This window comes from Lemur catta, chromosome 11, assembly GCF_020740605.2.
Source record: "Lemur catta isolate mLemCat1 chromosome 11, mLemCat1.pri, whole genome shotgun sequence".
Classification (NCBI taxonomy): Eukaryota; Metazoa; Chordata; class Mammalia; order Primates; family Lemuridae; genus Lemur; species Lemur catta.
Window position 1 is genome coordinate 21356757 of NC_059138.1, and position 23694 is coordinate 21380450.

General features: G+C 40.7%; 1 protein-coding gene across 1 annotated transcript in view; it reads right to left on the reverse strand.

Annotated features, from left to right (window-relative positions):
* Positions 1 to 23694, reverse strand: part of SND1 (staphylococcal nuclease and tudor domain containing 1) — a 416716-nt gene that overhangs the window by 176601 nt on the left and 216421 nt on the right. The window contains exons 13-14 of the mRNA XM_045564681.1: positions 16265 to 16375; positions 1328 to 1400 (exon numbers count right to left, since the gene is read on the reverse strand). Of these exons, the coding sequence (XP_045420637.1) occupies positions 1328 to 1400; positions 16265 to 16375 (184 nt within the window). The remainder of the gene's footprint in view (positions 1 to 1327; positions 1401 to 16264; positions 16376 to 23694) is intronic.

The following is a 23694-nucleotide window of genomic DNA, read 5'->3' on the forward strand; positions in this document are numbered from 1 at the left end:
TGACTAGCTATAGAGAGAGAAAAGCTCACCAGAGTCCTATTGCTTAAAATGAGCAGAGTACTACCATACCTAGCTAAGGGTGAGCTGGCCAGACATATTTGTAATAAGCAATCACCAAGAATAACAGAAAAAGCCTCAGCCAGGTCTGGGCACACAACAGGAAGATAATACACTGTAATTCATCACTGCTATGGGCTAGGCTGCGCTCTGGAACCTTTTGTTTATACTAGTATAATATTTTCTTCTCAGTGCCCAATGCAAATTCCCTGAGTGTCCAAGCTAAGATTTACTAGCCCCTCCTCCTTCATCTTCCATGGGCTATGTGGTCTTCCCTACCCCTGACACACACCTGATCCTTAACCATTAATGACTATGGGAGTTGAAATGAATGGTGTGTATATCTCAGGAACACAGCTGGCCATCTGATCAAAATCTTGTACTACTCACTGTCCCCTTAGCTAGTTTTATTTCTCTTCACGGTAGTTGTTACTACCTGACGTTGTAATTGTCTTCCTTTCCCACTTGAATGTGGGGACTTTATCGGTTTCTCTTCATTATTAAATTTTCAGGGCCTCAAGCAAATTGTGGCATACAGTAGGCACTCAATAAACACTTGTGGAATAAATGAATAGACCCACTCAACTAACAAGGGGATCTATTCGGCAAAAGAGATCCTAACATGCAAGGGGTAAAGCAAAGCCCTTACTGCTAAATTGTCATATGGACGCAGCCTTTTGGGAATTTTATTTGTGTCATCGATTCTTCCATATAATCTATATCTATTATTGCAAAGGATATTCACACATTTTTCCATTCTCTCCCACTTATTACAGGCAAGCAGATGAAAAAGAAGTCATGAGGAAATCATAATGAATTCTTATACTTGTCCTAAAACCTATACGAGACCTTCTACCACTAAGACTTCCCACTCACAGTGAGAATTAAACAGGAATTTAAAAAACAGGTATTTTGATTCTGTCTTGGGAAGTGGAAAAAAAAATAATTTTATTTTAATAACACTGGGAAGAAGTACTTTCTAATCACAAAATACAGTAATTGTAATTATAAAAATAATCATAGACTTGGGGATCCAAAAAAAGGGAAAAGCAACATAGAGATAGTTCAGGTAGAGAAACAGAATGAGATTTTCAATTCTGCCTTTCCAGATCCCTACAGAAGCCTAAGTGGATGCCCTGGAAAAATTCACATTCAATGTCTGAAAAAGAGTAAGCTGGAGAACACACATAAGCTGACGTCCTTCGGCAAATACACAGACATGTTCTTGGAGCCTTGGAGCTACACAGCTCCACTCAGGGATATGACTCACCCCAGATATATCTGCGACCCGGTGGATAGGCACTTCTTTCTTGCTATGCAATCCTTTGCCATTCTTAATGGCTCTATAAAGGAAGAAGAGAAAAACCGATTAAAATACAAATCACAATGTTTGAAAAGAGTAGAACAGTGGGAAAATGGGGATATATGACTACACAAGTCACACTGTACAATGCTAAGTAGCCAGTCTTTGCAAGAGGATTTGCTGGAGGGAAAAATACAAGGCTACTCTTCTCCTAAACCCAGCTAACTGTGTGCTTGGTAATCAGAGGGCTCCCTTACTTGTTTCCAAATTAAAGGCTTTGTTCCAGGCACAAAAGAAGAATAAATTGGAAGAGCACACTCCTAAGAAACAGAAGTAATAATGTTTCTTTCAGCATTTAATCACATGAAACATTTTAAATGCAAAACATGTAGCTAGTGTTCCAATTCTAATGGAAGGAAGCTCCTCCTAGGTAAAAAGTTGCACTGAATGGAGAAATATTGTACAGAAAAGTCATTGAACAGTAAGCAAAAAAACATTAGCAAATGCTACATAACTGACATGAAGCCTCATTTTCAATCAGTCTCAGGTTGTAGTAACAGAGATTTAACAAAGGACTCTGGGACTCCGCCAAACACTGGATCATGGGTTGGTTTACTCCAATGTCCCAATCCTTTCAGTGGTCGTATCAGGGACAGAAGCCTAGGCATCACTGGGCATGATCACTGGTGTAACAATGAAGGAACACAGGATAAAATGACTGGTAAATCACTAGGTTCCCATATTATTAGATAAGGCCTTCCTGTGTATACTGCCAGCCTGCAGACTCTAGTAGGGACAAGTTTGAGTTCAGAGATAGAGAAACAGAGATTCAGGGTGTTTCCACTCTGTGGACTAGACTTTAGGGTTTTTGAATTCCAGAGGAAATACAGAGAAAGCTGCCCAGATCAGACCAGGGCAAAGGTCAGTCTGTGAGACACACGAGCAGCCACATTTCTACCTTCTTCACACTCAGGCACTCACTCAAGGACCAGGAGAAGAGCACACCACTCTGCAGGGGGTTACTTCAGGGTCATCACTTTTTAAACCAAACCCACATAAACCAAATGGTGTGGGTGTTGCTCAGTGCAAAGTAGAACAGGCATATTTCTTACCTCCTTGGGTTTTTATCATCCACCTGAGCCCCTTCCTCCATCCCAGGGGATCTCTCACCCAGCTGATTCGAAATGCTTTTGGTTCAGAAATAACAAAAGCTTTCCTTACTATCTAGTTTCTACTCCATGATGAGGTAAGTACAAAATTAACAAGGAAAAAACAAACAAACCACACACTTTCTCATTCACTGTGATGTGAAAGCTAACTCAAATAAAGCATTTCCAAGTTCTGTGAATCCTGTGGTTCCTCCTGAATATGAATCAAGGGCTTCAGCTTTAGAAATTGCAAATGGGTCAGAATATTTCCCATTGCAATTAAGTCTAATGATTTATCATTCAGGGATCCTGTCAATGGTCACTGACCAAGGCTGATTCTCAAGGTTTGCCCCTTGTCACTTGGGATTTGCAAGCTAACAGTAGAGAACTAAAAGATGGTTTATATGGGAAACCAAAGCCAAATAATGATATAACTCTTCCAACTCCCAAAGCCCTGCTTATGTCTTGTCTGCGTCCTATTTCTATAACTTCATCTGCCACCAACAGGGTCTCACTTTTGCTACTGTAAACTGGAAGAAGCAGCCTTAAGATGGAAGCCTCTGTGAGGCCAGGCGAGCTCCCTGCGACCCTGACTGTGCCTTACTTACCTCCCTCAAGCCAGGCTTGCAAAACTTTCTATAGGTCCTATGGGGCACTAAATGTCTACAGCCCTATCTGCTAACAACAAGGACAACCAAAATAAATAGATCTGCAGGTTCTATAAACAGGTTCACGTTAGAGCACTGCTGAATTCCTGGCTTTTCCTGAGGGCTAGAGAACATCTCATACACTATGAGGAAAAAAGAACAGGGTCTGAGCAGCAAGTTAGAAAGCAAAGGTCCTCTAGGCAAAAGCAGTGAGGTAGTAAACTACAATTCTTCTTTCTCTCACCCCAAAGTAGCTCTGTGCCATAAACAAAAATCCAGGACTTAACCAAGAATGTACATGCTACCAAAAGGGGGGAAATATAACACCAAAAACTGGAAAATATGGATAATAGTGTATATTTGACATTTAAAACAATAAAAATCTTGAAAATTAAATCTTAATTTTAAAGAAAAAAGGTATTTATGTTCTACCCTGTTCCTAAAAACCTATTATCAGATATTATTTGCATTCAGGTATTAATTTTGAAAAAATTTTCAAAGACTTAATTTTTTTACACTTAAGATATTATTAAATTAGATCAATTTCTGGTACATTCAAGAGGCAGCAAGAAAATAGTACTGTAACATCATATATACACTGAAAAATAGTTCTTATTTTGTTAACAGAAGAGAAGCAACACTGAACGTCAGTGAATAAGCAGTTAACTACTAAGTTCAAATAATGCCCACCTAGAGGAAGCACGCCCAAGTTGCAGTGGTACACCCGACCCAGGCTACTAAGTGTGAGAGATCTGTGAGAAATGAGCCAATTGACCTATTTCGGCTTGGGTCTCCTTCCCTGTGCTGAGGTTGCTTTGATTCTTGTCCCCATACTGCTGCAGAAATGACCCCAAATGAGCTATCTGCAGAAGGCTTCCCTCTGCAAAGCTCATGCCACACCAAGAGATTCTTGAGAGACTATCAGGAGGAACTGCCCAGGACAGAAACCCAGGCATGTATCTCAAAGAGGAAAGGAGCAAAAGCCAAGAGGGGCAGGCTTATCACAGCTCTTCCCCAAAGGGAGTGTACATCTGTGTTCCAGGACCATGAGGACACACACCATGACTGACTACGAAGAGTTGTACATATGGGAAATAAAATGTGGAGGTCCAGGCTCTGCTGAAAACAAGGTATGCTGCCTGGTCATCATCTCTCAGTGGGGCTCGCCTCTGCATCTCACATAACCCAGTTTCTCTGGGATAGATTTGAGGAGCTCTGTCTTTGCGACATGGGAGCGTAGGCAGATGGCAGGCTTGCTTCCACCGATGCCTGCTCCACAGAGCAAACACTGACTCCCTCCCCACACTGCCTGTCCCTGCAGGCCATGACCACAGCTCTACATCCCTTTTCATTAGGCAGGGAATGAAACTCCTGACTTCTAAACTTCTCCTGCTGCGTCTGCTTAATAGCCGCTTCCTCACAAAGGCAGGCTGGTGTTCAGGCTGGCCAGGAGAAAGGAAGCAGTGGGGCAGAACACAGCCTGCTCCTCTCAGAAGCTTTCTTTTCCAAGATGCAGCAATACAAAGACGCAAAGACTACCAGTGTCAATAATGGACAAAAATCATCACCAGGCAGGAAAAGTGAGTACATACCCATATACATGCCAAGGGATGACAGGGCGGCAGAGAGATGAAAACTCAGCCTTCTAGGTTGCTTTTCTAGGAGCCGCATAACTGTAGGGTATTCCAGTGCAGGAGATAAACTCCATTCAAATCACTAAAAAACCGTTTTCTTTAAACAGCAAAGTTTGACATTCTAACGTATTAGATGTGACTGCCTTCCCTCTAGAAGATAAAACCTACAACTCTGCAAAGAAAGATGAGGACCTTGTTATATATAGTGAGAGCACCCCCACGGCCTCAGCACAGCAGGATTGGAATCTCCACGCACACTTTATGCAAAGGAATAGAGTTTGCTCTCAGATTTTGTGGTCCCTAGCTCAACCAGGAAATCTTAAGATCAGCCCTCTCCAAGTCAGAAGTCTCAGCATCACAGTCCCTCCTGTGCCAGCACACAGGCCTTGGTCTTACTGGCAATTCAGTGATGGTGGCTTATCATTTTGAACAAATATTTTTGTGAGCTTACAAAGAAACTCAAAGCATTTATGGTTAGATCCCACCTTATCATAGTCAAAAAAACAGTTGTCACATCAGGAACTCTTAACCTGGGGACATAGTAAACTACAGCTAGGATGTTAGAAATATCTGCAAACTCCCCCGAAGTATATAAGTGAATTTTCCTAGGGAACAGAAGTTTTCAACAGAGTTTTTACAAAAAGAACTACTTTCTCACATAAAAGAGATCTAACGAAAATCAAGTGATAGGAAGCAGAAATGGTGTGTAACAAAGAGGTAGCAGGGAGATGATGGGACAAAGGAGGCTGCAGAGCTGAGAGAGATCAGGAGCCCCTGAATGTGTCCCCTCATTTGTAATCTCCTTTAACAACGCTTTCCTGGTAACTGGGGTCCACGATGTCCCTTAATTCTGCTTTTGCTTCATCCCTACATCCAATACCTTCTTCCTTCATAACTGTGCTTACTTGGCCCTTTTGGTAACCTTCTTGGTCCAGGCCCTCACCAATTTATTTCAAGATTACATCAGGAACATTTTAACTAAATTCAATCAATCCCTTTTGATGCTGCACACCACTTTGATTCAACATTGCACAAGAATGCCAGATAACTTCTGAATAAAAATCTACTTTGTCAACTCACTCCCCTACTTATACACAAAACAAAGACCACCAGCCTGTGAAATCAAGTGGAAATTCTATGCTTGGCCCCAGTATATGTATTCACATGATTTCCACATTACTCCCTTGAGTCCAATTAGGCCCATTCTCTCCATGGCCCCTCCATGCAAGTTACTGATTATGTGTGTTCCCTGGACTTTTGCTTCCCCTTGACCCTACCTGTCCTTCTAGGTGAACAGAATGAAAAGAGTTATCACATATCTGTAGCCACAACCTCACTATAATCATACAATAGCTATCATAACAGAAATTCTTAATATGGGGTCCTAGGTAAACTCCTTTGAATTGGTAATAAAATTATAAATGTGAAAGTATGATCATTTAGTTCAGTATGTAATTATAAACTAGAACATATGACTTTAAATTTGCTTCATGTGTTAATCTTTGTTACTATAGCTAGACTAGAGGCCCCTTGAGGGTTGTCCTTAAGATTTATTATGGTACTTATCACAGATCTATGTTCCCATAATTATATAAACTCGGGGCCATCTAGTTCAGTTAAAGTGTACCTAGTAAAGCTGAATAGGCTGGGTGTGGTGGCTCACACCTCTAATTCTAGCACTATAGGATGCCAAGGCAGGAAGTGGCCAGGAGTTTGACACCAGCCTGGACAACACAGCGAGAACTCATCTTTAAAAAAAAAAAAAAGAAAAGAAAAAGTTGAACAAATGCCTGGTAACTGACTAACTGATGCCGAACAATGAAAATATTTCAAATTGGAGACATGGACAATGCCAAAGCAACTGTAGGGCAAAAGAATGAGGTCTGCTGGCCCTCCTGGAGCCACAGTGCTCCAGGGCAGAAGAGAGGTTAAAGTCTGGCCTCTGAGCAGAAACAGTAACAGAGGAGTATCCAGAACAAAAGCATCACATCCCACATCAAGTCCACTGGAACAGGAGGAGATGGGGAAGCATCTGAGTGGCGGTGAGTGGGAGCAAAATTCTGGCCACATAAATAATAAAACAGAGCTCTTGTGGCAGGAATGTAAGGAATTCCTACTAGACAATAAAGGAGAAATGACTCAGAAAGAAAGAAAAAATAATTCCAACAAAGATTGAAAAACTTGCTAATCTTCTGAAGTACTTCTCATTGTGTTTCAGGTCCTATTAATGAGCATGGTGTTACAGCATGAATCAAATACAGGTATCAATAAAACAAGGCAGCAATGAACAATTCCTTCAGCCTTTTTTCTACTGGTTCCTTGGCAGCTGGAGGGAGCCACAGGGTCCCGTCAATCATAAAATAAGACACAGAGCAGGAGCAGGTGCAGAATGGTAGGTGGGAGAGGTAGGGTTATGCAGCTGCAATTCCAACGAAAATGAGAATTACTGATAAGAAAGACAGAAAATATGGAGAGTACATAGACTGGAAACGAGGAAATTGAGTCCTACGGTCAAGAGGAGGTGGGCGGACTAATGAGTCAGTAGGTATTATGAGGCAGTGAAGCAAATAACAAAGAACTCTAGGTCATCATCTTGTCTAAAACTAATGTAAGAGAGAAATGAAGACACATGCTACTGTGCCAGTATGACAATGGATGCACAGTGGAGGGGATCCTGAGCTCCATGGCAGGGAAAAATCAACCCAATGCTAGAGATGAGGGAACACAGTTGCAAAAGATAAGCAAACTCTACTGTCCCAGATTAGGATCAAAAATTGAGGAAAACAATGACTCATAATCCTATTCCAAGATTAAAGCACCCTTAACAGAGTGCTTACACACACATATGCACTTACATGTATAAAGACTTGCACCATGGAGGAAAAAGTTTTGCAGGCTCTTTTTTCTTTTACCAGAAACAATAGCTAAATGAATACTTCTCTATGTCATTAATTTCTTTACATCATTTTAAATAGCTGCACAGTAAATCCATCACATATAGATGCATGTTTCAAAATTTAATCAATCCTCTACTATGAGGTATTTATGTGAATATGATGCTTCTACTATTATAAATAATGCCATGAGGAATAACTTTTAAACAAACTGATGAGCACCTTCTAATTGCCTCCTTAGGATAAATTCATAGAAGTGCAACTGCTATGTCATAGGGCAAAGAAGTAGTATTTCTTTTCTATTTCCCTTTGCCAAGGCAAACCAAACAGACTATGCTTTGCCTCGTGGACTCTTATTTGTGGATAACCTTTCGATTTAGGTGCTCCTTTTCCTCTGCATCCCAGCTACCCATATATGTCTCCATTTTTGCAATTATTTGCAATATTTATCTGTCACCCCAATCACCACTCGGTCATGAATTTTTGTTTTTACCCCCCAATACCTGATAAAATATTTGTTATTGTAACATGAACAAATCAGTTATAGAAAATTTTAACGTGTCTTTTGACCGAGTGAAATATAACAGTTTTGTGACATTCAGTTTGGAAAACCATTTTCCAATGTGAGCTACATTTACTTGGACCTACTGGAAAAAATTCATTGCCATACTCCAGAGATTGGGTCTCCAAACTTGATGCAAAAGCAAGAGGAATAGGAAGTAATCCTTCTCAACTTCTGGGCCCAAAGCTGGAGGGGGAGGAGTCAGAAGCAGCTTAGGATAAACAGAAACGCACAAGGGAGTTTACAAGACATGTAGATGCAAAGAATCTTGCAAATGAAAGAGCTATGAAGCGGATTTCCCGTTCACAAGCAGCTGTAAAATTCTGTGCATTGATGTATGAGTGATTAATTATTCGAACTATAGTCCTCCTGAGAGATTTCCAAGGATTAGAGCAAAAGAAGGATAGAGATATGCCTAATAGAGACTCTGCTCTCCGACCCACTCAGCCACCTGACACTGCAGATGAACCAAAGCACGCAAGCACTGTAACACTCAACATGATTTCACATTAAATTAACCAAGAGCTGGTGGAAGCTACTCAGAAGGAGTCAAATTAAGGAGCCATAAATGCAGAGTATGAGGCAGAGGAAAGAGACAGGAATCAAAGGGAATAAAGAGCCAGGATATACTATAGGAATCCAGAGCTGGTCCACTCCATGTCTTGCTGTTACTTACAAACATGACTTATAAACACGATTAAAATGAAGATTAAATGATTAATCTGCCATAAAAGGACACCAAGTGATTTGTTTCATAGTGGTCAGGAACTGTCTAGGGCAATGCTACTCAAAATTTAGCATGCATCAGAATCACCTGAAGAACATGTGGAGAGAGACTGTGGTAGGAGGGAGGGGTGGCAGCTGAGAATTCACATTTCTAACACATTCCGAGTGACAATGATGTTGCCGGTCTGAGGAGCAATGGTTTATGGAGTCAAGTAATAAGACATTCCAGAAAGTCAAGAGTCAAGAATTATCACTTTAGTGTTACAACTTAATTTGGATTGAAATGATATTCCCAGTATAAACCAAACATATCAAATATTTTGGTGGTCTGTGAAAGAGGCAAAAGCCTCTTACCCCAAGAATAGTGACATGGGAGAGAATGGACAAGTTGCTCTGACAGATAACAGGTTGTAGCTGAATATATTTTGGAAGGTGGGGTTGGAGGAGGACACAATGACAACCAAATCATCTAGGGAGGTAAATCTAGAAAAATTTCTTCCAAAGGAATACAACCAGTGCAGGCTAACATTACAGAAAAGATCGGGCAAGGAGGATTTCTTCCCACCAGATCATCACTTGACCATGACCGCAGAACTACTCGCTGTTTGGTATGCAAGAGAGCAGACAAAGCTAAAGAGCTCCAACTATATCCCAGGCCCCTCACGCTAGTCAGCAAGAAAAGTCTCACAGCTGAGTTACATCAGAAGGAACTGGGGGTGGGGAGGGAAGAGAAGGATAGGATGGAGGGAGTGAACAGATCCTCTTAATATCCTGAAGGAGAAAACTATTTGGAAATGGAGACATTATACAGCTCTCCAGAAGTGGCCATTTGTGCTGCCTTAAATGCAGATTGATTACTGCTATTTGGATGTTGAGTGCATCATCTTTTCTGAAGAAAGGGAAAAGCTAAATTTCCCCACATTCAGCTGCATCGTCAAATCACTTCCCCACACCAGCTCTTTTAGCACATTTTCCTGTTATCATATCCACTGGCAATGGCTGATCTTCCCTACTCCCCAACAGTGAACCCCCAACACACACTGACACGTGCTGGATGCAACTAGCAGCCTCACGACCGTGACACCCAACTGCAAGTCCAAAATGTAGTGGGGGTCTGCATTTTCAGAGTTAAAAAAGAAAGGAAGCCATTAGGATATTAAGAGAAGGCCAGTCTCCTTTCTCTGTGCTGGCTTCCAACCTGTACCAGCATGATGTAATGCAGCTGGGTGAAGAGGGCAGTGATAAGTCACCCAACTCCTGCTTGCTATGATGCTTGAGCTAAAAATCCAACAATACCCTGGTGTTACAGGAATCTATGATTAAACTTCAAGTAAAAGCTCTGTTTCTAACAGTATTCAGTAGGTTCTAGTTTTATTCAGAAAGAATTTTCTCTTGTTGAGGTCATTAGATTGAGAAATCTTGCTTTATTTAAAGCTGTACCATTAAACCATTGAGAAGATAAGAACAGAGGCTGGACAGAAAAGATGAATTTCAAAGAGATGCTCTCATGGGAAAATTTAATAGAAATGAGAGATGGAATAAAAAAGGTGTTAAGGCAAGCAGTGTTAAAAATAAAGCAGGAGAAAAGAGGAAGGGCTAAGAAAACAGGTAGAGAAGAAATAGGAAAAATAGCAATATCCAGAGGTACTATTAAAATTATTTAATGCCTGTCCCTCTGAGACTGCATGCTTTGTAAAGGGTTGAGTCTATTACCTTTTTCTTTCACCACTATTATCCCCAATGCCTGGGACCCAGGATACACTCAAGTAAATGAGAAGAAAGAGAAGACATGAACGCAAAGCCATCACATGCAACCAGCCTTGAATAACTGTTCCTGACAGAGGAAAGATTTGATTTCTTGGAGAACCGGTTAACCCAGGTAATCTGTACCATAAGATAGGATATCTTAGTTTTAAAATTTCAACACACACACAAATTAAATGCCAAATTTTCTCCACGGATTGGTGCGGAATAAAACCTGCTTCTTCTTACCAAGACATTTAACAAATCAGAACTGTGTCAAACCAGTATACCGACCTCTTCCATTTAACAGTCCTAAAGCTGTATCTTTTAACATAGCAACAGAAAGTGCTAGCAAGTAACTCTATACAATCTGTTCATATTCAGTATGTGAATGCCAGTAAAACTGAAGATACAGATATGAAGGACCCTATCAAATTTTTTTAAAGGGCACAAGTCACTTCCCCCTCCCCACTGAAATTTTATGGAAAAACTTCCTGATAAATCAGAAGAAAAGTAAGGCTCCTCTGGTTAAGTCAAGAGTGGAAGACCAAGAACACTTTCTTCCCAGTGGTATCAAAAGTAGTTCAGCGAAACTGCAAAATATATTTACCAGCAGCTGCTATGAACATATGGAAATCAGAAAGCCCACCATGGTCCCCAGTAACTGTATTACCAAGAGAGAGACATGATTAAAACTCTATCCCTCTTAATAATGACCACTGATACTGGTTTAAAAAAGAGTTATCAACAAGTTTATAGCCTTTTGATCAAAGTCTGTGATAAAAATGACAGCACAGATTTCCTAGATATTTAAGCAGAGAGAAGCCTTCAAAAGGAGGGTGCTGTCAAGCACACTGAAAAAAAAGCAGGAGACTGGTGCTTATGGGGTTTGGAGATTGGAGATGTAGAAGTCAGAAAGGCAGAACACTAGTTGTTTGGGCTTCCTCAATCAGAAAAATGAGTCCTTGAGGGGACTGGGAAGAGAGGGAGCTAAGGCAAAGCTGAAAAGAGGGCAGGTTCATGCTTGCCTCTCAAAGACAGAGGACAACACCACGATTTCTGAATCTGCAGTGTGCAAGGCAAGAAATAGAATACACATGAAAAGATAAGAGAGACTTTGCCCTTTTCTCTTCTCCCGAGATAACCCTAACCTCATTAGGTATGTCCAGAATGAATCTAAATTCATTTAAATCTGCTCAGACACCAGATTGTTCAATACAATTGCTTTCCCACAGTCAAGCTGGGGCATCAATTTCTTTTCTGAATATATACATCCTATCTTGAAATTACAAAATCTTAGAATTAAAAGGTGCCTTAAAGGAATAAAGCCCCAACTTCTGAACTTCTGTATTTTCCTGCAATGAGCCACAGATTCTAATAGTTTCTAGGAATTCACATAGATGATATCCCCCATATCTAAAGAAAACAGCACACAGCCAGGCTTTGAACTGACTCTAATCATTATCAATCTGTCTTCAGTGTCCATAACATGCTCAACAAAAAAGCCCAACTGGAAGACATCTAGCATGATGATGAAATTCACATTCTGGCCTCTCCAGAATCATACTGGATGTGTTATACCAAATACATGGGATAGGGTATATGAAAAATTGTTAAAGCACCTTAAAAAGTAAAAAGGGTCCCAATAATGACTATCTTGGAAATACCTCACAAGGATGTAAGAGATATTCCCTGAAGGAGTCAAAAACTCTTCCTTAAATTTAGAACACATATCAAGACTAAGAACACAGCAGGCCAGCTAACTGGGAAAAATACTGAAGTAAAACGAGAATTGGAAATGGTAGAAAGTCAATATGGGGATAGAACATTAGTTTCACACAGAACAGAAATGATGTGTCACACATCCTAAGGAGTCTATATGATGCCTCCAAAAGGGGGGACCAAGTTCAGGAGTGGCACAAAGAACTGTGGGTCAGTTGCACCTAAATTCTTGTAAAAAATACGGAGGACACATGTACTGGAGCTTTCAGAACCCTGGGACAAAATCAATGGCTTTTCAATGGAGCCCATGAGAGAAACAAGACCTGAGAGTACGTGAGAAAATGCCAAAACCTTATCTTGCCATGACACAAGGTAATGAGGGAAGAGGCAGCTGATGATAAGATAACTGAGCTGGAAAGAAAAGCTGCCTTTTGGGAATTTGAGGTTTTTTAATCTTTTAAACAAAAAAGATGTGGCTTCTTCTACATGGGCCATGTATTTGAGACATAATGAGGGTTTCCCAAAAGCAGACAGGCATCTGGATGAAGGAGTCTCAATGGGTCAGCAAACTGGGCAGAGCTGCTGAGGTGGCAGAGGTTGTTTCTAGCAGGTTGTTTCATTCAGCAACAGCCAAACTGCAAATTGGTATTCTTCTTCCCCTTCTGTCTCATCTGGTCTCCCAAAGAGCACCTACCACATCACTCCCATCTGATGATCTATAATCAGAAAGGCCAGCAGATCATACCCCCCTGCAGAGGAAGCAGGGGCTGCAGAACCCTGTGAAAGCTCATCAACTCCTAGGCAGGCAGCTGCGCTGACCTGAGAAGTCAGAGGAGTTTAACAGGCCGACCTTTCCCTAAAGCTTACGATGTTCCTCTAAAGGGATTAACGACCAAGCAGAGCACTGGAAAGCAAAGTCAACGGAAGAGCACCCTGTACCACACTGCCAATATCATTAGCGATAACCGGAGAGATAAACAGGTCAGAGTCAAAAATACCTGTTGGAATCAACACCCTTGTGGGGAGGGACTAATCAGAATGATGGCCTTGCTTTGCTACCCTCACCCACCTATTATTTACCTAAAGAGTTTGAGAATGAATGACTGATATGAATGCAGCAGATGTTATGAATTTGGCCTTTGCTAAAGCATTAGATACAGTACCTCAAGAAATTTTACTTGGGAAATTAATTCAGACTGGCTTGGTTCAATACACAATCACTGAAGATTAAAAAGTGGCTGAAGCATGATAAACAAAAGACAGTTAAGTGACAGTCCATGCAGTGAGAGACTTGGGGTCAACACCAAAGCCATTCTTGTTTAGGGGTTCTATTCAGGGCCCAGAAAAGGAGTAAACAACTCGCTAATGAGATCTGCAGAGGACATGAAACTGTGAGGTAGAAAAACCACATTGACAGGGGCATAAAAATCACAAAGCAGGGTTCAGCTGAAAAAAATATAGGTAATCTATCTAGGGGAAAACAACCCTTAACTCAGATAATATTCAATAAATGACAGGATATGGGGCAGAAGAACACGTCAAAGAGCTCTGTGTGATGTGCTGTAACGTGAGAGAAGGTAAGAATGCTAAGGGAACACAGGGGGTGTGTCACGAGGGAACAAAGTCCTTCAAACTAAAGGCAAACTCAAATAGAGCATTGTCAGAAGACAGGTGGTCATGCAAAGGGGTCGACTTTATCATTTTAAAAAAAGGGGTAAATTCTGCACTGAAAATCTTGGCTATAAAACCACCATTCCTATCTAGCAGGTGTTCTGATCTTTCCTGAATGTGACTTCCCCTCCCTGGGGGTTTAGCATCTAGACGATGGCACTCAGCCACTATCCTGGGTCTTGCTGACGATACTATTCCAAATGAAAACCCACTCACAGTTCATGCTGGATATTTTTCCCCATTCTTTATGAGGCCTGTATTGCCTTATGTCAATGCCTCACAGGCTTAGAGAAGTGGTTAATTTCTCTTCGTTTACTCAACCTGCAACAGTGCAATGACCCCAAAGCCAATTTTTCCACCATCAGTCTGAAAGCAATGGCTCAACACAATTATCTCTAGGCAGCTCACTGCTTTAGCAAGCAAGCATCTTGTTACATGACTTCAGCACAAAATGAGCACTAGACTACAGAGGCTGTTTTCTTCTTAAAACTTAAAACTTAAAAAATTTCACTATCTATGCATATTCATTAAACATTATAGCACGACATGGCTATTTCTAACAGGATAATAAAAGAGCTTATTCTGGCCTCACTTTCTGGAGCTGCTTTGCAAATTATTTCCATGCTTACCTGCCTGTCAGAATTAAATATTCACTAGTGGCAATGTGAACCCAGCATGGAAAATATGACTACATATCCCACTAGACTGTAAACTGCTCCTGCTTCTCTGGAAATCTATTACCTATTCTTTAAGTTTCCATCAGGTCAGGCTGCCCACTATGGATCTATCCCCTGAATCCCACCTATATTTAGTAATTGTCTACGTCCTACAGGAGCTAGATGATCAAAAAGTACCAAGAAATGTGAAGCCACATTTCTTATCACGGGTTCTCTGGGCCTACCTGGCTTAGTGGCAATAGAGGCAGGGAGAGAAGAAAATAAGTGAGGTTTATGACAAACACCAATTATAGATTATCTATCACATTACTTTTACATGGCCATTAACCAACCTTAAACAACCAAGATATGGGTATTTTCACAGAACTCTTTGTACTTAAGAATTAGGTCCCAGACGGTCCTACTGGGAAAAGCCCACAAGAAAGAATCCAAAAAGCCATAGCAGCTTGACAGACTGATTTCTCAGCTGACATTCTGGAGATGCTCTATCCATCAAGATGTGACACAGTGTTAGAGGTAAATGTCACATATCAGGGCAATGTTCTGGGCCAAAGAGCAAGAGAAGTGATCTCCACAACAAAGTCTGAAGCTGAGATTAGATAACATGTGCCCAAACGCATTCCTCCTCTAAATGTGGAGAATAACCTGACAATCACCAAACTTCTAGAACTAAATGGGTCCTACAGACCATGGAAAAACTGCTGGGTGAGGCAAGCCCATTGAAACAACGGACATACTTTGGTTGAGTCCAAGCAGTCTGCTGAGCTATCCGAGTCGTAAGTGGCTCAGTTCTTGCTCTGCTTCCCAGGAAGTCTGAGAATCACTCAACTAACATACCACCCAGTGACAAAAGTCTCTCTGAGTAAAAGCCTTGAGGAATGTCAATGGCAAGAAATACTGCTGAGCGGTATGCATGTCCTTGGGGTAACCAGCCACAGGGATGAAGGACAAAAGTAAAATGTCACAGGGCTTCTCAAGTGCTCTCCTGCCAGCTGTCAGAAAGTGTTTGAAACCAAAACTCATTTCCTAATAAATGTTTTCATTTCCTTTGTACATGACAAAAGGTCTAGAGGTGATTAATGGGAGGGGCTGGGAGTAGGTCTCTGGAGGTAAGAAACAGGCAAATGTACTCCTTACATAAGCAGACGTTCACTGTTAGTCCCAGGAATGATGATAAAAATATCTTATAGAGTGCTCATTCATGTCTCCTTCTATAATATCTATATAGGGAGATCATATCTAATATATACCAATTTCACATATTTAAAAAAACAGAAGCCCAAGTGAGCTTAACCAAGGTTAGACAGCAAGTTCAAAGTGTGCCCTTCTTGTCATGGGGAAAAACAGGAATAATAAAAAGATATAAGCTTTCTCACAGTATGTTATTTTCTAATACACTCTCCCCAGGTAGAGGCACAATAGTGGGAAAGACAAAAGTGGGGCTGTAGGTCCCAATGTGTTTAGTAATTTTTTGTCTCACCTGGCCTCTGCAGCAAGCAGTTCATCATAGTGTGAGGATCTCTGGTCATCATCCTGCCGGTATCTGATCACTGTGGCTAGACCTTTGCTGACAAGAGCCTCAGCGATGTTTCTGCAACAGAAAAGATAGGTCAGTGAGCACTAGAAGTGCATATGGGGCTCAGTCAACAGAAATAATAACAGTTAGCACCTGGAGGTCTTAACGCATTCTGGCAGAGGGAGGGAGAAGCCAAGGATTTCAAGACCAATGAGTTGCTAAGCTAGAAATCCAAATAAAAGGTTAAATAACAAAGTTCCCTAGCTCAGCATTTTTCTGCTTAGTACAGTCAGATGCTATATCAATCCACACATAAAAACTAGCAGAAAATGTCTGTAAAAAGCCCACATTAAGCCAGGCTATTTACAGAATGTTATAAACAAGCCTCTACCCTCAAGAAAAGTCTGCTCTAAAATATTAGGCACATAGATAAAAAACTGAGCACATACAAGCATGGCCTAAATTTCTCAAAATCTCCTTTCTAGCCTTTACAGCTACTAGAAAATGTCTTGTTTTATTTTATTTTATTTTTTGAGACAGGGTCTTGCTGTCTCCCAGGCTAGATTGTAGTGCCATCATCATAGCTCACTGCCACCTCAAACTCCTGGGCTCGAGAGATCCTCCTGCCTTACCGTCCCAAGTAGCGGGGACTATAGGAGATGCCACCACACTCAGCTAATTTTTCTATTTTTTGTAGAGACACGGTCTTACTCAAGCTGGAAAAATGTCTTGTTTTAGTTTGGCAATGTTAGAAACATCGGTTTAAAGTAACAAAGTATTTATCTTCTCATCAACTCTTGAGAGTGGATCTCCCCCAAAGTAGGCTCGGAGAAGGCAAGAGTCATGAGCAAATTGGAGAGAAGAGGACAGGTGGAAGAGAAGCATTCTAGTACAAAGGAAATTCTTTCTGCAAAATGAATTGAGATGGGGAACAAAGAAAGTAAAAATGTATAAAAACTGAAATGAACAGTTTTGGAGCAATACTCCAAGGAGGCTATAGATCTCAGGTTAGAATCTAACTTAAAGCAATTCTGAAATGCATTCAGTCTTCTTTTTTCACCAGAATAAGAAAAGTGCTTTCACTTTGGAATGAGAGGTACCATTACAAGTGGCCTGCATCTACTAGCTAGAGAAAAGTGCATTGGAGCTGACACTCAGACGACTAAAGAAGCACATTTGCACGGTTCCTCCCCAACCTGGAAAGGGAACTTTGATATAAACAATTAAACTGCAAACACAATTTTTCAAAAATTAACTATAATTAACTATAGCAAATACCGGAAAGCAAGAAGAATGATATTATTAAGGGAATGTGGTGCTTATGTCTTTCTTTGTGTCTGTCATAATTACATGAAAGGCCCCACTCTAACCATCTGGTTCGGTGCCCTTTAGGGAGAGGGTAGGGTAAGCAATAGGCTACTGTGCCATATGCTATGATTTACTATTGTTTGAAAACATACTTAACTCTTAACACACTAGTGGTTCTTAGAAACTCACACTGTGCGGATGCTGGGGGCTGAACTAATCAGTATCTGTGTATGTTTAAGCCATTTAAGAGTTCTATTCATCAAAACCCAGGAGAACACACTTTTTTTAAAAGAAGAAAAAAAATGTCCCCGTAGAGAAAGGAAGAAAAGATGCTGTGGCTGAATATCTTCTCATTATATGCCCCTCTGCTGCCTGTTTATCTACTGCCAGCACGATATTAATATCTCCAAACTGCCACGGAATTAGCACTTCTCAAAATCCACTCCCACAAAGAGGCTGCTTTGCTGGCCACCCTGTCTCCTGAGTCACTGCATAAGTGTGCTGGCAAATGCTGTCATTATCACAGAGTTGTGTTTGGCAGCATGGAAAAGGCAACAGCCCCAAATCAGCAGATGTAGATGCTGATACATAATGAGGATTTAACTAAGATGTCACCAAGAACCCCTAACAGGGCAAGAGGGGGGCTCCACCCCCCAGAAAGCCAGCAAGAAGGCTGGGGAGTGGCATAGGGGACAATTCCACTTTTGACAGCCTGTGATGTCCTGGCGATTTGAAATGCCAAGAAACAAAGAAATATTTGTTGTTGCATTTTGAATAACAGAGCATTGACATTTTATAAGGAATACATGGGCTCTGCAGGAGAAAGCTGGAATGGCAGAGCAGGCAAGGAAAAGTTCACACAAACAAGCTTCTGTATGAAAAGCTAGAGAATATTAAGTAAACCAACACAAATGTTTAATGATCCACTCCTGTCAATGCTGCTCAGATCAATTCACAGAATTACTGAATACCTACCTGCCTGGACAGCAAAGAACCAAGGGCACAATCTTTCCCTACTTTTCCTAGCCCTTGCCCCTTTATCCTATTGGCAAATGTTACAGACCTGTTAAGACCTGCCATATGGAGTTCCTAAGGCCTTAGATTCCCAAATCACTTCACACCCTGCCCACTACTTTCCTTTCCCTTTCCTTTAAAGCTTAGCATCTAAGCCATGTTCTCTTAGCTTCTTATCCCTAATTACATATTTCTCCTGGAGGAACAGTTGTGGTGCTCGTGCTTAGCAGTAAGGAGAGTAAAAATACATGAAATAACAACTATCATCATGGGGCATTTACTATGTGCCAGGCATGTCAAAATCACATGTACTGTCTTCTCGATGTGTCCCCCATGTGATAAATCATCATGTAATAATATATTGCAATTATTAATTCATTATCTACCTTCCCTGTTAAGTGATGAACTTCTGAGGGTATGGGTCACATTTTTCTTGCTCTGTACCCCAGTGCCTAGCAAAGCACTTTGCACAAGGTAGACAGCAAATATTTTCTGAATGGAATTACTTAGTTCATCTAGGATAAATAAAAATAATATTTTAGGCCAGGAGTGGTGGCTCACGCCTGTAATCCTAGCACTCTGAGAGGCCGAGGCGGGTGGATTGCTCGAGGTCAGGAGTTCGAGACCAGCCTGAGCAAGAGCGAGACCTCGTCTCTACTAAAAATAGAAATTATCTGGCCAACTAAAAATATATATAGAAAAAATTAGCCAGGCATGGTGGCGCATGCCTGTAGTCCCAGCTACTCGGGAGGCTGAGGCAGTAGGATCACTTAAGTCCAGGAGTTTAAGGTTGCTGTGATCTAGGCTGATGCCACAGCACTCACTCTAGCCCGGGCAACAGAGCGAGACTCTGTCTCAAAAAAAAAAAATAAATAAATAAAAAATAATAATAATATTTTAAAGTTAAAGCAAATTCTTTTACTTTTGTTTTCAAACATACAGAAAAATTTGAGATATTCTTTTAAGTATAAGAAAAACACCTAATCATTTTGGGAATATAGCCTTAGAACGTAATTTATTTTCCTAGCCAAGTTTGCCTAGCATAGCATCAAGGACAGTAACTTTCTACATTCCTTCATAGCTTTTGTCTTTTTCCTCCCAATTATCTGAGACTTCAATTTAAAAAGAGATTGAAAGAAAGAGAAAGAAAATGGAATTAGCCTAGATCCATATACTTGACTGTCTCATTCATTTCTTTTGGCTGCTAATGAAAGGTCAGGAGATTTTCCCCTAGCTAAAGATGGCTCAGAACCTGACACTAGTGTGTTGATCAGTTGTCCAGTAAAAAAAAGAGAACATTAAATTGTGTGCCATGACATTATGCTGCTTTGGACAAATTTGTAAGTTCTGCTTTCTTGAGTGTATCAGTAATTCTACTCCAATTACAAATGTCTAGCCTGAATAGATAATTCATAATCAGCATATAAAAAGGGACCTAACAGCCTTGAAGTCTCACAGTAAGTCATCTCTCTGTATCAGTTTGAAACACAAAGAGAATTAGTGCTGGGATTGAAATGCTTCTCTAAACTAAAACAGAAATTTAGGGTTCTATTAAAAGTGAACAGTTTCCATTAGTCATGATCAGGTGTTCCTGACACAAACACACAAGCGACATAGGTCTCACACACAGGCTTTCTCAAAAGATCTATAAGTAGTTGACATCTTCCCCTCTAACTCCTTTCCACAGTAAGCAGGCTGTAATAAGCTCATACTTTCCCAGTATAAGATAGCTGTGAAACTCTGCGGTCCTATATTATGCCAACATGGAGAAAGGTGTTCTATGCCCATATAAGAGAATAAGAATCTTAAGGAGTAAATTTCAATTACAGTAAGCTTTAATCATTTGAACACAATTTTGCCTGCTTTCCCCAGCTCTACCAATATTGGAAGTAACAAACAATATATCAATAGGTCAGATAATTACCTAAAACTGCATAGATTACTTCCCAGTGTATGTCTGCATGTGTGTAATTTTGAAACCCTTTAAACTTACAGAAAAGTTGCACATACTGTACAAAGGACATGCCCTCTTCTTTAAACCAACTGAGAACAAGTGGCTGACTCACAGTAGCATCACCCCAAATAACTTAGCATGCATTTCCCAGAAGCCAGCACATTTTCCTATATGTTCAGAAAATGAGAACCAGGATATTAAGACACACTAGTACCACCTAATCCACAAACCTGCTCAAATTTTGCCACCTGTTCTAATGGAATACTTAGAGTAAAAGGATCTAGTTCAGAAATAGGTGTTGCATTTGGTAGTCATGTCTCTTTAGTCTGGAACAATTCTTCAGTCTTAATCTTTGACTACCATGGCCCTGACACGTTTGAAGAGTACATGCCACTTATTTTGGCATGTTTCTTAGTGATGATATTCAAGTTATGCACTAACGTGTAATTTATTGACAATGTTAACTTTAATAACTTGATTTGGGTGGGGTCTACCAGGCTTCTCCACTGTAAGGTTACCTTTTCCTCTTTGTAATGAAAAGGTATTTTGTGAGGAGACACTTTGAACTATATAATTTTCATCCCTCAACAAACTCCCAAGTTATTCATTTATTTATTTGTATTAGAAGAATTCATGGAATCTCATTATATTCAAACAGTTATAATCCACTATCCTTGTTTTTCATTTTGATGGTCAAATTGTTCCCAATTTGGCCAGTACAAACTGGCTTCTGTGTCCTTTGGACATGTCTCCCTTCCTTCTTTGAGCACTTCTCTGTTTTCTGGTACAGCATGTTCCAGGGTCTTCTTGTACTGTCTTCCCCAGCTCTGGAATTATCCATTTATCTAAGGATCCCACGTGTACATCTGTATTTATTTCTATGTCTATCTGTAACTACTGAAAACCATGCATGGCAGTCATGAAAGTGTGCCTTTTGGATCTCCAAATGCAAGAAGCATAATTGACTGACAGCCCAGCTGCCGTGCTCTGAAATCCGTCACTGCTATTTCAGCCAAGGCTATGCTTCCTACCAGCTGTTTCCAGCCAATAGCCGAGCATAGCAGAGATACTAAGGCAGGCTTATTGCTGAGAGACATGAGATTCCTCTGATGGGCAATTTTGACTCCTTATCAGTTTTAGGGAAACTTTCTTTAGAACTGTTCCACAACTTAAGACTTTTCCTAATCCAACCTGCCTTCATTCCCTTTCTTCTCCATGTTGGTTTGACCTGCACTGCAGTCTGACAGCTCTCAGCCTCCTGTGGCTCCCTTCCCATTTTCTCTCAGATGAGTTTTCTCCAATTATAATCTCTTGCACGTCTAATTCTTCTTGGTGAACCTGAACCAAAATAGCATGAGTTCACGCAGTTACTTACAATCCAGTTCACCACTACAGGGTTCTTTCTAGTTTTCTTCTTTTTCTTATTTGTAACTCCTTTCTCTGGAGTGAGAAACCTGGCTTATCCTTAGTACTTTTAGTTACAGGATCAGTCTTTCTGAATATAACCAATCTTGTATCACTGATGTCACTCCCTCACAAGTGGACACTCAGGCTCTAATGCCCTGCCACTAAGCCACCTTCCCACATGGATATTTGCACCCAGCTTGGACTCTGATATCTTGTGTGAACACTCTTAACATCCTATGGGGCTCTGATACTCTAAGCCAGACTACCCCTCTGAGCAGACAGGCCTCCTTTGATCTGCCCAAATTGCTTTAAGACTGAATTGTTTCCATTGACACCAAACGACAACCATCACTAACCTTCTATACAGCCAAGCCATGAAGAAGCAGAGAAAGCTTCTCAAGGATGATCTTGTTTCTTCATGAGAGAACCAGACTATGTGTTATGCATTCGCCTGTCCACATACTCACAGCCAAAAGTAATATATATTTCAACAGTGACAATACACATAAAACCTTCTCCATATACACACACATACTCCTTCTCACTCAACTCATACATTCTGTGACTTCAAGGATTTGGTGCCTATATGGAGAGCTAACTTAAGTGAACATACTACTGGATAAAATATTAGAACCTGGATTAAATGGGTAAAGATATTGTAGGGGTTAAGGGAAAAGCTCTCTTTGCCCTCTGAAGGTTCCTTGAATATCAACTGACAAAAGGCAGATTGACATAAGATAAGGCATACAAAAGTTTATTTTAAAATGCATAGCATGGAGGAATCACAGGAGAATGATTATTCAGTAATCTTGTGTGGTACACCCAAGCTTATGTACCCTTTTTCATAAGCGACAGGGGAGATAGCGAACGTAGACAACTCTTTGGAGGGGCAGTAAGTCACTAGGGAGAATAAGTGGACTCAGCAGGTGGGAGGCAGACATTGCTGGAAGGTAACAGGCAGAGCTGCACAGGAACAAAGATTGTCTTGTTTTTGGGTTTTTTGTTTTGTTTTGCTTATATTGAGCTAAAGTTGTCTTATTAAGTAGATAAAACCTCCCGAGTAATCTCTTGGAGCTGCCCTCAGAAGAACAGATGAAAAGTCTGTCTGAGCCCGGTGATGACTCTCAGTCTCTCCTATACTCCAATGGTCCATCTTTTCTGGTTGTTTGATAAGATCCCTATTGAGGCGGTTGAAGGCAAATGGATTTCTTTGAGAAAGAAATTTTATTAGATTAGGAAACTCCAGAGAATCTGCCCTTCTCTGCCCTTGGGGTTGAGGGAGCAGGACAAGGTTAGAGGGACCTTGATTCTGAGGCAGCTTCTAAGGCTTCTCTGCATGTCAGACTGTTAGTCTTTGGGGTATCACATCCTCAGCCCCAACAATATCAAAATAGTGGACATAAGGAATAATACTGCAACACCCCCTCACATACCCACCCCTTTATTCTCCATCTGAAAAAGGTAACAGATAACTCAGTGGCTCTGGCTCACAGATCTTTATCTAGCTCTTTGAGCTTAACATTTTCTACTTAAAAACCATCTACATTTTATCAGTCACTGGGGTGTCCATGGAGATTATAAAAGCAGAATATTTTCCTTAAGGCAGACACATGTGGGCACATATTTGGAATAAAGTAAACCTATAAAGAAATGCTTCTGCAATGTATTTAACTCAAAGTTAAAGGAAAGGTCTGAAAGATAACTAACAACA